General features: G+C 41.9%; 1 protein-coding gene across 1 annotated transcript in view; it reads right to left on the reverse strand.

Annotated features, from left to right (window-relative positions):
• The window catches only part of EBF2 (EBF transcription factor 2), a 191,984-nt gene that overhangs the window by 55,899 nt on the left and 119,675 nt on the right, over window positions 1-16,410 (reverse strand). Inside the window, exon 7 of the mRNA XM_026007906.2 lies at window positions 1,669-1,750. Within this exon, the coding sequence (XP_025863691.1) occupies window positions 1,669-1,750 (82 nt within the window). The remainder of the gene's footprint in view (window positions 1-1,668; window positions 1,751-16,410) is intronic.

The following is a 16,410-nucleotide window of genomic DNA, read 5'->3' on the forward strand; positions in this document are numbered from 1 at the left end:
AGTCCACACACTACCAACCTCTCTTCCTATCTCTGTTTCTTCGGGATGTGAAAGCCGAGCTTGGGTCATCAAGGTACTTTGGAATTCTTTTGAATCTTGAACCTTTTTTTTGCATTCAAGTTATTTCCATTTGCATTTGGAACACAGAACACCAGAAACTTCCACCTTGTACAGTCCCCAAGAAAGCTCATTCTATTTCTGTTTGTCTTCATATTATACAGCAGGGGGAAATCTGTGTGCCACAGAAGAGGGGTTTGACTTTTTTAAGGGAGGCTGGTGATCATGTTAGGTAACTAACAAAAAATGTCCCTGTGCCAGCAAGACCATTTGATGACCCCGACATGGTGCGGGGGGGCGGGGGGGAAGAAATGACAAGACTTTTTTTTTTTTTTTTGCAAAGTGTGCACCCACCTCCCGTGTTAACTCCTGAAGGACTCTGTCCCTAAGCCCCGAGGCTCTCCGAGTGGCAGGCAGGAGCAGCCACGATACCATGCAGGCCAGTGCAAAATGAATGTGGGCGACCCCTTGCCCACAAATTATTAAGAATTTCAAAAAGTTGACAGCAAGGCCATCCACTCAGCAGCTGTCCACGGTGCAAACTCGTGGTCTGGAGGAAGGGGTTTGATCAGATGGACCCTACCTGCGATGAGAGGTGAGTTACCGAACCCCCAGAACCTCACCATCCTCACCTAAAACAGGAGTCTAATAATCCCCATCCCTCCCAGTTGCTGCCAGACTTTTTTTTTTTTTTTTTTTTTTTGTAAGTCTCAAGCTTGAATGCTATTGTTGAACATGTTTCCCATTTTTCTACGGGGAAGCGGGTGCTATGTATTTCGACGGGGTCTGGGAATGGCAGGAAAGCCTTTTGGCGGATTAACTATGGGTCCCTCAAAGATTAAGGAAGGGGCCAAGGGGGCCGGCACTTCCTCTCATCTCCAACCTGACACACTTTGCCTCTCTCTGTGTTTTTATTAGCTCGTATCCTCAGTACATCAGTGGCAAGGGTGATGAAACCGGTGGCAGATTTAACTGCCAGGCAGCTGGGTCACTGTCCCGTGGGTCTTGTTGTCATGCTGCGATCTTAAAGTGACCACGGCTGCTTGGGCTGCTGCTTTCCCGAAGACTCCGGGAGAGACCACTGAATAGTTAATCGGTGGCGAAGGAAGGGAAGAGGCTGTTGCTTGCAGAAAGCACAGAGAAGCTGCTTTGAAAAATCCCAAGGTGGCTGGATATCAAGAACACGGTTCCTGCTGTGGGCAGCTGTGTGTGCGAAGGGCAGCCCGAGGGCTTAAAATCAAATCTCCAGCATGGGTTGGTACCCTCCCCTGGGGCCACGGCAACAGAGGCGAGAAGCCTAAACACTACAAAATGCAGAAACTCTCAATGTTATGGGATGAGGGTTATCATTTAGAGTTATCTTTATTGTTAGCAGCATCGGTGAATAATGTGTTCTCAGGGAAAGAAAGAGAGAGAGGAAGGAAGGAAGGAAGGAAGGAAGGAAGGAAGGAAGGAAGGAAGGAGAAAAGAAAAAAGAAAAGAAAAAAAGAAAGAAAAGAAAAGAAAAGAAAAGAAGAAAAGAAAAGAAAAGAAAAAAGAAGAAAAAGAAAGTGCTAGAGAGAGAGAAACCAGGATGACTTATTTCACAGGGAAGAACTGCAGGCCCCTTACCTGAAACCGTCTCATGTCCCTCGGGTTCCCTGCTGTTTTCAAACAATTCTGATTGCACTTGAGGAAGAATTTTAGAAAGAATCTGCGAAGAGAAAGCAATGTGTTACATTTTGGAGTAAACATTTTTTAGGAGAAAATAGATCTGCATTCTATTAGATTTGATTTGAAAGTGATTGTGTTTCAAGTCTGGGGAATTTCAGCCGGCCCTGCCTGGGAAAGAACACCCCTGACCCTGTGCAATTTGCAAATTTGGATGTTTGCAATCACACGCCTGCTCCACCACCATTGAGGATTGTGAAGCGGTTCACAAGCGGGGCTCTGGTTTGTAGAGCGGCCCCCCGAGTTGCAAGGACACTCTGTCTCCCAAAACTAAGGCTTCCCAAGCAGCAGTGACTCCTGCCGTGCAAAAATGTCTTGCTCCTGGGTAAAAAAATGGCATGACTTCACCCAGAATCGCAGGGTTTCTCACGCATGTGGCTTTCCACTGGCCACACACACCTTCATGCTCACACACCTCACACGTATACCCTCGCACACAAAGGGCCCCTGATATTTTTAACCAATGTACATAAAATCACAAAACAGTTCGTTGCCATCCAGAGGCAGATCAGTCTGTGCAGGTTTACGTTGGGGTTTTTATGACTCGTAACAAGTGTGAATGTCCTCTCAGACCTTCCGTAGATTATCCAGAGAAGTACAGAAGCACCAAATAATGATCTGAGCTTATCATTCATCATAAAGCATATTTTTAAGCCAAGAGTCTCTGTGCAAAACTATCTGTGCAATTTTAAAATTGGGCATCTTTAATCAGAAAACTACATCAACCCAGAGAAATGGCAGAGGTGGCCTTTTCAGCCATTTACCTATTTAATGTTTGGGATTTTGTTTCAAAACACAGTAAGTTTTTCATTTATCTCACTTGCAGAGTCCTTTTCCTTAAAAAAAAAAAAAAAAAAATCCAGCTTTTGCAGTGTTAAAGTCCCAGGTGAGCTAGGCCTATTTCCCTTTCTGTTACTATGACAACGAAATTTTACCGCAGTCCCAAAGTCCCTCCAGAACTCTCACATCCATGCCTTGAATTAGAACTTTAAAGGAAAAGATATACATTTTTTCCCCAGGATTTACCAACAAAAATAAGTAGAAATCAACAATGCTTCCAAAAATTCTATTTTAAAGCAACGGCTGGTGAGATGCTCTCATGGTGACCTTCTGTTTACTTTTTTTTTTTTAAGAATCACACAAAAGAATTAGAGAGCGCTCCAGCTAATTGTATTTAGCACTTAAAGGGGAAAAAAAAAAACCTGATGGAAAGATAAACAGTAAATGATAAAGGAGGGGAGAATAGGAACTGCGTTCTTCAAGATGGTTTCTGTATTTGAGGCTCTTTTACTCTACATTTGCTGAAAATATTTGGCCAAGTGCTCCCGACCCCTATTTATGAATAAGATGGGGTGTGAATTTGGAAATAACAGCTGAATTTGTTTTCTTTATGTTGTAACATCTGCTTTTAACTTCCCTCTTTTAATCTTTGCTGGGGTGGGAGGTTAGGCACAACCTGTGCCATGAAAGTATCAGGGTCTTTATCCGAAGGACAGGGCAGTGCAAATACTCCACCACACAGCTTTTTTTTTTTTTTTTCTTTTGCTCCACACTGCTTTCTGCAGTGTTCAAATTCACAACCTGCCTTTGCTTCCCAAAGTGCAGGGAAATGTCTGCCCATAGGAATCAGAGGTTGATCAGAATGCAAACATTTTATTTTTGTAAGGGGAAACGTTCTTGCACTTGTACCTTCCCAGAAGACACAGCTACAGCCACTCACAATGCACGGAGATGCTCTCATGATATGCTTAAAACTTGCTTTTTTTCTCACTCGAGTCTCCTTCCAAACAGCAGCCCTCACTCCCACACTGCATTTATCCTCCAACGCTCCCGAGAGTGATTTATACCTTTTTCCCCTCCTATCACCAAATCAAGTGCTCTTTCCTACTCAGTCCTTGATTTGGGGAAAGTTTTGCTTTGACCGGTCTCCTTATAATGCACACCCTCTGTGTGCTATACTTTCCCTTACCTACCTGACCCTCCCTCTAAAACGTATCTGGTGAAAACATTAATGCTCGTGAAGGCATTATTATATGCCTGGTGTGGTAGGTGCAAAAGTGCAGAAGAAATAAATGTTTACGTGGAATCAAATTGATTTAGGGAAACAAGGGGCCTGCTGAAAGGGTCGATTCAGTTTCAATTAGGACCCTTATCAGTTCCTCGGGTGGGAAGTTTTGACTCCTTTGTTGGCCTGGGGACTGAGTTTGTAATTTGTAACCGGCCCCCTGAACACTGAGGATATATTTTTGAATATATCTGAGGATATATTTTTGAATATATCTGTTATTCTGTCTTCTCCCCATTCACAAAGGGGAAGAGAGAGGTGGAGGTGAGAGGGATACATGAGGAGAGAGAGAAAAAAAAATTCTCTTACATTGTATAGGACTTCCTAAAAGAAGGTATGGCTGCTTCTAAATGGCTAGCTCCAGAAATCATATTTTATATGTGAGCCTAAACATTAATTGAAAGGAATTCAGGGGTTTACTGATATCTCCAATTTTTTCTCTTCCTTTTACTGCTGTCTTCCACCTCCTTACCACCCCCTCCACCCACCATGCTCAGGGGCTTGATACAGAACCCTTGACTAACTATACCATCCATTAACCACAGGGTGACTTGCAGGGAACAAATCCCTTGGGTCTGGATCCCTCCGAAGCCAGAGCTGTCTGGAAAATGTCAGTGCTCTGCACTCAGAAACGGGAAACCCAAATGAATTACAAGATTCAGACTAAACGTGCAGATTCTCATCAGGATGGAAGTTGTTATTTCCACTTTCCCCAAACAATGTCGACTACATAAATACTAGAACGGCTTAGCACAGTACACTTTGCAAGGTTTCTCATCTCATTCCTTAGGAGGGAACACCAACAACTAACAAGGATTATCCTTGTTCTCAAGATACAGGGGAATAGAGAGGTGGGATCCAAATGTGAACTCAACCCAGCACATTGCAACCTGGCTCCTAGGTCAGCTGAGGTGACGTAATGTACCAAATGGCATTTCTTCACCCCACAGATATTTATTACATGCTGACAGTATTCTAGTCTTGACCTGTTCCAACTATGTAACCAACTTAGCTCACTTCTCTGGGTCTCAGTCCGTTCAACTGGTTTTAACTAGCTTATGTCTAGGGTTCTTCCAATATTAATATTCTATGATGGCAAAGAAAAGTATGTAGAGTTGAGAGCCCTCCAGAAATGGCTACACTGATGGAAAAAAACCACTGAAGACAAAAAAGACCATGATTTACTATAGTCCGAGTGGGGTGTACATAGGGTTTTCTGAGAGATAGGTCAAACCCACTGATCTGAGGGGGGCAGGGAATTAGCAGAGACAGCTGGTTGGTGGACAGTGCGGCATCTTGAGTGATGCCTTGGTCTGAACAGGCAGTTCCCCGGGGCTTGGCAGGAAAACTGTTGAGTGACCATTATCTTAGGCTCCCTTCTACATGCTTCTGAGGCAGAATGTGGCTCAGGAACATCACTAATCAGAGCCATCTCTGTCCCCTCTCACCATCCTATGCTGGTCCAGTAGCTGAAAGGTACAGGGGTCACAGAGGGGAGGGAAAGAAAGTTTGCCAAGTGTCTACTCTGTGCCATGCCCTGAGCTAGGTGCTTCCCATACAGTGTGTCATTTTTTTTTTCTTACAACAGCTTTACTAATGAATTCTGATGAATCATCTCACAGCTAGGAAAACAAAGTCACCAAAAATTTTAAAAAGTTGACCAAGATCACACAGCTTGTAAGTGGCAGAAACAAGGATCTGAACCTGGGTCCTTCTCACAGCAAGTTCCATCTGGCAGTCTATGCTTCCTGAACCAATTAGATTGTGGCGATGGTTGCACAACTCTGTGAATATATTAAAAGCTATTGAACTGTACACTTTAAATAAGTGAACTCTATCATATGTAAATTATACCTCAATATAGCTGTTTTTAAAAAACTCAAAAAATGGTCCGAAAGAAAGAAAGAAAGAAAGAAAGAAAGAAAGAAAGAAAGAAAGAAAAGAGAAGAGGGAGAGGAGAGGAGACGAGAGGAGACGAGAGGAGACGAGAGGAGACGAGAGGAGAGGAGAGGAGAGAGATAGAGGATGGGAAGGAGAAAAAGAACAACATGAAGGATTCTGGTTTCTTGAAGAGTGAGTGGACCATAGCATCCCAAGAGGAAAACACTAGGTAAAAGGCAGTTGCATGGAAGTAAATGCCTATTAATGAAAATCCCTGCTGAATTCATTTATTTACCCATTTGATCAATCATAGTGTATATAGTTTGCTCCACAAAGGTTCTGGATGGCAAATAAGATGGACCAAATCTTTACCCTCATGGAGCACACAACCAAACTATTCAAAATATGCTTTTTCTAATTCTGAGAGGAATCTGGAGACCCCTGAATATCGGTTTAAGTTCTCAGGGGGCTTTTCAACAACCCAGAAATCTCTTTCTCTCTCAATCTCTGGGAACACTGTTCAAGAATAGAATGAGAGTTCCTAGGTGGGTCTAGACTTGTCCTGAGGCCATTCCAAACAGAAACCGAGATTCAAACTAGTTGGCACAAATAGGGTGCAAAGTCAAGGTCCAGAAGTGAAGGCAGTGGGGCAGGTGTGGGGTGGTTGTCTCTAAATCAAAGGAAGGGCAATTACTTAGTATTCATGCCAGATGCGAGAATTATAACCAATGATCTGACTAGTATAAAACCTAGCATAACTTTTGTCCAGATTTGTGATAGAGGTCATGCAATTCAACTCCCATTTGTGATCCAAGATCTAGTGTCTTCTTCTAAAAAATTGCAATACAAAACATGTTGAGAAAAGCACGAAACCTTCTTTCAACAAAAGGATTAGACAAGGATGTGTATCAAAAGAATGTGAATTTAGCACTAGTAATAGCTACCATTAGGCAGAACCTAACTCTATGCAAAATAATATGTAAGATATCTTTCACTTTGAAACTTATTCCCTTAAAAAATCTAATTCTGCCTATGCTGGGAATAATTTCTGCAATGCCATGGTCACATATTACACATCATGAAGATGAGAACACCCCCATACTCTCCGAAAGCCAAGGGCAGAGGGTACTATATCTGGTTCTCTCTCTCTGCCACAACGGCCGTATAAGCAGGCTGGCTCACTGAAGTCCAAGCCAAATAGCCTCACAAACTGTGTAGGTGTCTAAAGGCCTAAGTCCATTGATTTTGGAGGAAGACACATTTTATCTGGATTAACTACTAACCATCCTTTTCTGGAGTCCAATAAATTGAAATACAATTGGCTTACACTGTTGGTGTGTGCTTCCTTTCCCTTAGAACACTCATACCATTTCTAAGAACTATCAAATGTAGGGATAGACTGGATCATAAAATCATATTTGAAAGAAATGAGCAGTTGTCTCTCCTCTCCCACAGCCTTGTCGAGCTTATGTCCTTTGGGGGACGAGGTAGAGTGAGGGGTCATGCTGGATGGACACACTCCTGGGGCAATTTTCTCATTCAGGGCAGCTAACATGGCAGCTCAATCTGTTTTATAAGGTAGGGAAACCTCTAAGTGCTGGGTTTCCACTTGAGACCAATAAAAAACAAAATGATGGTGTTTCAGGTTTAATCTAGGTCTTAACTGCGAGATCCTCTTTGAACCTTCCTACAACAGAAAGAGTATATTTTCCTCTCCCAAAAGCCCCAACAGAATCCAAATCCAGGCGGCCAAAGTAAGGTGAAGGGCAGCAGAGGGCCCTATGCTTCACTGGAAGATAACATGCCCTATTGATTGGTTCAGGTGTCAGCCCAAGTAAGAAAGGGTCCTGAAGCTTCAAGGGCTTTGTGAAGACTCTCACCAAAGTCCACGAAAACTAAGAAACTCGGGAAGGTCAAACTCCCCATTGGCTCTTGCTACACCTTAAGAACTTTGACAATGGGGCATCTGAGAATGTTCTGTACTTGCAATCTGCTTGGTAAGATGAAGGCCAGCACAAAAGTTCAAGAAGATCCATGGAAAGGGGAGGTAAATTAAAAATCTTGACTGACTGGCTTCTTTAGGTTTCAATCAAATACTCATTTTTATAAGCTGATTTTCTATGTAATTCATTTATTTAAACAACCCCTTAAAATGTAAATATAAATACATGAACAGAGTAGGCACAGAATCTTTCATCTCCACAGACATTCCTATGGAAGAGGTTTATGACCACTAAAGCTAATTCACTTAGACTATTTCAATGAAAGGCCATCTCAGATCCAAAAAATGTAAGTTTACAGAAAATTTTGAAGCACTAAATTTTCTTACTTACAACTATACTCAATGTCTCTAACTTCCCATAGCTAAAAGACTAATTATGATGATGATTATAATAACAAAGAATCCACCTTCATCAACTTCATATTATGTGCCATGTGTGATTTCGTTTAATCCACCCACCTCTGAGAGTAGGAGGATCAACATCTCCATTCTACAGAGGAGTTAAAAAAGACTCAGACAGGTCAGCTCACTTGTCCAAGGTCAAGCAGCTAATAAGTGCAAGAGCTAGGAGGAGAACTCTGCTTTGTCTGACTCTTAGAAGAACATTGCTCTGGTGGGAACCCGGCCATGCTTCTTTTGAAGGAAAAGGTAGGACACACTGCCAAGCAGCTCTTTGTTTTGGGAACTACAACCTCATTGATCTACATGGGGGATTATGTTGCATTCTTCGTTTTACTCTCTGGAAATGAGAGTGAAATCATTCTTCATGTCACAAAACCAAACAAGCAAGCAAACAAAAATGTCTCTCATTCCTATCAGGACCTGCATTCTCTGGAAATCTGGTAGCTCTTTTGGAGTGTGCAGAGAAAGATAAGCAAGTCTATCAAGATTTTGGAAAACGGGATGTCTAAAGAACCCACCTGGTCCAAAGATGACAGGGCCCAAAGAGCCACTACAAAAAGAATGTACGAAATTGCCCTGAGTGGATGAGGAAGATTCCAAACCATTTGTCCATCATGACTACAGAGAAAAAAGGGCTGGAAGTCAACTGTGCAACCTAAGAAGTTGAATTAAGTCTTGGAAAACATTTTTTGAGAGTCAAGTCACCAAGCTAAATTTTGAAACCCTTACCCAAGGGACGGAGGAGACTCTCCTACATTGGATATTTTTAAATAGACCAGCAAGTTAATTTCTTTGGCAGCAGAAAATTTCAGTCTTTTATGTGGCAGCTCATTGGGGCGTCCCTTCCAAGTCATTTCCACATTATGCCAAGGCTTCTGCATTATTCTTATTATTATCATCATCATCATCATCATCGTCGTCGTCATTATTATTATTTGCTTGTTTAGTATTTATTGTAAAAATTAGGGACATTCAGTTTCTCCCTCCTATAACATGATTCTCTAGGCCAGTAGTGAGGAATAGTTACCCATGCAAAGTGTTTGGTTGAAGAGCTGGGACATAGTAAGTTAGCTCCCTCACCTTTTGCTAGGCCTGCTTCTGCTCCCCTCCCCTGAACTGCCCCTTCTTCCCCACCACCTTTTAAAATGGCCCATTTTCCAAACAAAACTATACCAGAGAGAGGTGCCATAAATTCAAATATGATTCTCTCTGCATTGCTTATCTGTCCAACATTAAAGTTCTTTTTTTGATTTTTAAGGAGAGATATTTTAAAAGGAAGAAAATGCCATTAAATCTATTATAGCAGATTGCAGGAAAAGAGGTACCGGAGAAGACAGTGAGTCAGGATCCTCATCACTGTCTTCAGTAAACTGTGGCCAGGCAAAATCATTTGGTTCCTAACTGGCAGCAGGCCCCATCAAATCATATTCTATTCCGTGTTCACTCCAATTACAAGCTCCTGGAAGTGGCATTTCAGTGTGGCAACAGAGCCTTCGATCCCAAACATGCTGCCTCAGGAGTGGATCTGCTATATTCATTTAGGCATCAGGAGGGAGCGACTTCCCCCGCTGTGTAATTCTGACTCTGTATCAATAGACTTCATTTCATGATTTCTTTGGAAGTGAACGTCTCCCATAGCTCAAGTGGCAAACAATTGACTGGCAATTGTCGCCGAGGTACATAAAAACAAGGAGCCACTTTGATTCTCTGCTTACTTCTGACCAATAACCCACATAGGTTCTGAGGACCTGGGGTTATATGTTAGGATTTTTTTTTTTTTTCTGTAGTCAGACATCTTCACTCTCCTGAATTCCATTACTTGGCAACATGAGGCTGGTAGGGAAAAAATCTCCAAGGAAAAGTCCTTGTTTTTGCACTCCGATGAGAATCTGACACCATTAATGAAAATAATAATTGAACTCTTTGGGCTTGAATTGGAATGAAACACAACACGAAGAGCATGTTTGTAATTCCAATTGTTCTGGTAAACCGTCTTTGGAGGGCTCTTTGCAATGTGCTCAGTCCCATCTTTTCCTTCTGTGTTTTTGTTTGTTTTGTTTTGCTTTTAACCCAAGTCCTCTCTTTGGCCCTATCCCTTCTTCTCCCTTCTGATCAAGAAAAGGAAAAGAGACAGAGGGAAACAGAGCGTGTTACCGACCGACTTCAGGGAGCATCTTTCCATGAGACTTCAGAATTGGAATACAAATCTATTTCCCTTTCTAATGCCACGACTACTCGGGTGAAGGAGAGAAATGAAGTTATTAGCCAGCCATCAGCTTAATGGGTCCTCACCGTCCTATTTCCTTAGCGCCCCTTCCCCCCTGTGCAGCCCCCCCTCCCCCTCCCTGTGCTCTGCCCTCCCTGTGAAGCTCATCTATGCTAGGCTGAGCAGTGAACACCAATTACACCAAGAGCCCTTTGCTGCTGCCTGGTCCGCTGGTTTTACTGTTTTGCCAGATGGTTGAGGCCAATGTGTAAAACTCTCTACCCTACCATTAATTCATAACTTGGTAATAACTTTCCCACGGCTCCAGGAAATTGAAATGAAGTGCAAATGTGAATATTTGGAAAGGGAATCAAGGTTGGACAACTCTTTTATACCTGCCAGAGTAGATAATAGTCAGACAAAAAGGATCTCCTTTTTCACACAGGCCGGAATGTGATTTTCCCTGAAACCAAAGTGGACTGACACAAATACGCACTATCGGATAAAGTGGTGAACGAAGTTCAGAGTTTGAGTCTCTCCCATCATTGCTTTGTCTCTGCAGTTTTTCGCTTTCTACTTATTGCACCTATGGGTCCACTCACTAATGACCTTGAGTTTGAGCGTCTATGTAATGTTATATTCTTATGACAGAGTCGTAGATTAGCAGATATGAGTGCATTCTCTTGCTAAGACAGGACACCATCCAATGTTTGTTAGCATCATTAAACTAAAACTGACTTTTCACCTGCTCCCATACCATATGCAGCTGCAAATTTTTAAATTAAACTATGAAGCCATGCATAAATTTACATATATTACAGACTAGCCTCTCCATTTAACATGCAAATGTACTCCAATGTTTCAGAACACCTTCTGTCGCTAATTAATTTGCTGAATTATAATTAGACTAATCCTGCATAATTAATAAGCACAGATTTTTTTTTAATTTGTAAGCAGCTTGAGGAGATCATTCACTTCCTTCTATAAACTGCTAAGTAAGTGTTAAAAAAAATCTGGAAAGAACATGTGTGAAAAGGTATGTTTGATGTCGCATACAAACTCAAACTAGCGTGGAAGATACAGAAGTCAGTATTGATAAAGGTACATATTTGAAGCCAACATTCAAACAATCAAAAAAAAATCGCATTCAGAGGATGGGGACTAATTCTCCCTTTGTCTCCTTGTATATAATGTTTTATTCTTCGCCTTCTATCCGTCGGATCTTCCAAGATCACAGAGGCGGGAGAGGATTAAAGTAACCGTATGTTGTATTAGGAGAGATAATGATATTAACACTCCACTGTATATCAAAACACTCTGTGCATGCTGGGTGCTTATAAGCCCCTTTGATGGTATTTGGAATCATTTTCATTTTGGCTGCCAAAAACACCCGAGATCCATCTAGTGGAAACAATTAAGTTCCATTAGTACTGTATCCATTCGGTAATGATTACAATGAAGGGTCCCCTCTTTAATGCTGAAGAGTACAGTCTCAAAGAAACGTATGCATCTGCGCTCTTGAAAATGGGAAACTGTAGAGTCGTACAACCAAGCATGAAGCTCCATTTCGACTCCTAAAATAAACCAGAATCAGAAGGGTCAAGGTATGGGTAGACACCTTACTGGAAAATTTGAGGGACAGTAGGAATCTGGAAGGTCAAGGCAAGCTTAATACAGAGTCACGCGAATTGAGAATGAACCTAAAACAACAAAGTGGGAAATGCGTGTTCTGGCAGGGGGAAGTGATCAAACTTTCAAAGAGAGGAGAAATATAACTTTGGAGAAAGAGAGAGCTCCTTGGCCCTCCCACACAGCTAAATCACTAATAGCAGCCAAAAGATTGGTAAGCCAAAAGAACAGAGCTGCTTGAAATGTGCCTGGCTGTCTATCCCTGGAGTTTAGGTTTTTACAGTGACTCTACACACAACAGCAACTTCTTCTGAAGAACTGGGGGAAGCAATTTTCCCAAGTTCGTTACCATATACTTCCTCTTTACTAGTCAGCCAACTTTTTTTTTTTTTTTTTTTTTTGACAAAGCAAGGACATAAACTAGCTTAGGAGTCGAGATGAAAGTTTAGGAGTATATATGCTCAGAGGCCTGTGGCCACAGCCAGGAGCAGATGCCAGAGGGTCAAACCAAGGGGCAGCTTCTACCTCTGCCCCAAGGGGCATCTACCTTAGACTCCAGCTATGTCATGGGGTTATTACAGTGACTAACCAGACTGAGAAAAATATTTTGCAAGCACCTGGAAAAAGTGCAACAATTTTTCTGCGCTAAGCAATGTTATTACTTGGAAGGTTTGGAAACATAAGACATTTGGACAGTTTTTCTGAGCCAAACCGTAGCATTTGCCTTGGGTTCCACCTGAAGAGATTAACCAGTTTAGGAGGATTTTTATAAGCCTAAAAGAAAGGGAGCTTTCTGCGTCTTCCATAGTTATGCAGAAAGAACTTAATAACGACAGCTGGAATAATACTACTACGAAGAGGCTAAAATTATTTTCTTTCAAAAAATATGCAAATGGCCATGGAAATCCTTAATACTGTCTTCACCTTTCAAGAAAAATCATTTTAATGTATTGTGTTGGACCCAGCACGCCACATCCTATATCTGCAGCTTAGAGACAGAAAGAGCCAGAAGGTCACCCAGTCAAGACCCACATATGGACAGGCAAGTGATTTGCTTTCGGTTTGGGGGTTTTTGGATATTTTCTTCAGCTTTACCAGCCAATTTCAAAATATGTACCCATGGGAGAGAGCCGAGAGGAAGCAGTTGCGACCCATGTGGAGTTAGGTTTTGAGACATTCCTGACAAGTTATTAGGGAGAAAGAGAAACAACTTTGTGGCATTTAAACACTAAGGTGTAAAGCAATTAGTTAGCAAATCCACATCACTTTTGGCTAATGGGTTTTTCCCCTCACATACATTCCAGGAAATTTCTCTCATTTTATTTTTTAGCAGGAAGATTTTCCCCCATGAACATCATGTCCGGTTTATTCCTGTGATTCATTCTGTCTCCTTCCCTCTCCCTGCCCAGCTCCCAAATTCAGGATGGTATATTGTGCTTTTTAAAGGCTACATAAAAGTTGTCCGGGTGGGGGGCAGAGGATGAGTTGGGAAGAATGGGTGATGGAAGAAAAGAAGCCAAGATTATAATGACATCAAAGATCTACTTCATCTGAGTACTATGACGGCTTGCCTCCACTAGCCACGAAGGCTCACATTCACCGGTTAATGTAACCTTCATGCCAAAAAAGGGAAAAAGAAAGAAAGTGTAACCTGACAGGTAGCAGGTGGTACATATGGAATTATCATTGGCTATTAACACCAGGTCGGGTATCATATTAGCCACTTTCAGACTGCATTTGCCAAACCCACATAAAAATATAAAACCAGGTATTTCAATATTGTGTCACTCCCTTAGCAAAACAGATTTTCTTATATTACTCATAGTAGAGTCAGCCGGGTTTCATTAGAATTTTTTAAACTTTTTTTTTTTCTTAAAGGAAGCACTAAACCTGAATGATATAAAAAAGAAACTGGGACAAAAATCAGGTCAAGGATTTGATACAAAAGGCATCCAGATAAAGCTAATAATATTCCAGAGTGTTGTCAGTAGAGTGGAATACAATGACATTAGCCTAATCTCAGCCCAACCCCTATATCTACACGAGGTTCCAGGAATCAGGCATTCTGTCTAATTGGGGTTTTTTTTTTTTTTGGTTTTTAGGGTTTTGCTTTTTTTTTCATTCAAACTTTGCTGATTCTACAGCCTCTATTTACTTTATGGGTATCACTACCTTTCTGGAAATTTTGAAATCTTAGTGCCAAAAATGGAATCTTTCTTTTAAATGCCATTAAGAGGGGCAGCCCGGGTGGCTTGGTAGTTTAGCGCTGCCTTCAGCCCAGGGTGTGATCCTGGAGACCCGGGATTGAGTCCCGTATCGGGCTCCCTGCATGGAGCCTGCTTCTCCCTCTGCCTGTGTCTCTGCCTCTCTCTTTGTGTCTCTCATGAATAAATAAAATCTTTTTAAAAAATGCCATTAAGAGATTTTTATCTGTTCTACTTTTCTTCATTCTCTAAAATACCACTGCATTTTGTACTAAATATGATTTTCTCACAAAGGCCACTAACTATTGGTTCTCACTTCACCCATGAGTAGATAACGAGACTCTCCTCCTTTTTTTTACAGGGGGGAGGGGCAGAGGGAGAGAGAGAGAGAGAGAGAGAATCTTAAGCAGGCTCCACGCCCAGCACAGAGCCCCATAAGAATCATGACCTGAGCCAAAATCAAGAGTTGAACGCTTAACTGACTGAGCCACCCAGGTGCCCCTAGAACCTCCTTTCATTTTCTCTTTAAAAAGCAGAGGCTCCAATGAAAAGTCTCATAATGGAACCAGATTCAGGCACTCTTCGGTGGGAACAGAAGCAGTCCCCGGCACTTCTCCTGGGACATCCTACATTCCAAATCTCTCTCTTCCACGCCATATCATATTGCTGGTCAAAATGCTGGATTACTAGAACAAGGTGATGCAGAGCTACTTTATTTCAAAAATGAAGGCTAAGCATAAAATCCTCCCCCAAATTTTAGTTACTAGGATTCTTCCCCTAGGTCAAAGAAAGTCTAAATGTGAATGGGGAAGATTCATGTAATATCCTATATGCCAGCCCCAGTTTGCTTGAAACAAGACCCTAAGTTCATTTTAAGGTTTCAAAAGTCTTAGACCTAGCCTAAACAAAAGTCTACCTTTTCAAATAACTTCTAAACTAATGACAATCACTTTTCTTTTTTAACCCAGTTTTATGATATGCAGTGTTTTACAAGTCCAGACCATTTGCAAAGAGGAGAGTTGATTTTAGATACTTCCTCCTGCCCTTCATTAAATAAGATCTGTTCTTGCAGTAGAATATGTGTCTATACAGTACATTCACTTGAGACCATATAATCATGATGACTCAAATAAAGAAAACTTTTTTTTTTGAGAAAAAGCTCATGATGGTAAGATCCTAAACTTGGTATCTACAAAGATCCTAAACTTTAATAGTTCAACCACGCATTTCCTTCACCAGAACAGATCACTGCTGCATCAAAATACACCACACACACACACACACACACACACACACACACAGAGTAGGGTAGCACAAAAGGTATATAAAAGTTGCATCTCTTCCCAAAACTCAGTTGAGGCTTTCAATGCCATTGGCTTTCTCACTCTCCAAAATGCCTTTGAAATAAGTGCTGAGAAGCCAAATGGACCATCCCAAGTTCCTTTTGGAATACGGCAGAGAATTCAATAAGTGGCTAAAATTTCAGCATTATGAGGGGAAGAAAGGCTTGGATAATCGACAAGCTCAATATTCAATAATCTGAAAAATCTAAAGAGTTTGTTTTATTCATGTGAGCCTTCCCTGGCCCAAAACTTAAGAGTTGAGTTTGTGGTTTCTCCCCATGCAGTAGATAATGGAACGCAGCCATTAAAGAAAAAAATTACTTCCCTTGGGGAGTCAGCAGCTGACCTGGAAGTAAAACATCTCAGCCCTTCACTCAGAGGCCACAGAGCCTGTTCTGCTTTCTCAGGGAGCTGCCAGGACTCAAGCGAGCAGTAGGACTGGGTCCAGGAGCATGGGAAAATGATGGTCACAGCTCCCTGGGGAAGAAGCACAGAAGATTGCAGAGCCACGCTGGGAGAAAGGCAGCTCTGTCTAGCCCAGCATTTTCTGCTGACTCGGACACCAGTGATCCAATGCCAGCCTCTCCCTGGCAAAGCTATCAGCAGGATGGCCACCCCCAGATATGGCCCAGGAATGCCTCTGGCCCAACACCATCACACGGAAGTCATCTTGGCTCATGCATGAGTCAGAATTTATTGGCTGCACATTAGTCCTGAGTTGAAGCTACAACTCTACCATTCCCCCTGCTAGAATCCTCCCTTGAAATATGACAGAACAGGAAAAAGCACGCCCGTGTTGGTTACCATCCCTTGGCTTGCCAACGTAATTACAGTTAAGCCACGCTGAGCAATAGCTAGGTGTCCAATCCACTTCTAGAGTCCTTTATTTTCTAAGAAAAAGGAGACTTCAT

This window comes from Vulpes vulpes, chromosome 9, assembly GCF_048418805.1.
Source record: "Vulpes vulpes isolate BD-2025 chromosome 9, VulVul3, whole genome shotgun sequence".
Taxonomy (NCBI): Eukaryota; Metazoa; Chordata; class Mammalia; order Carnivora; family Canidae; genus Vulpes; species Vulpes vulpes.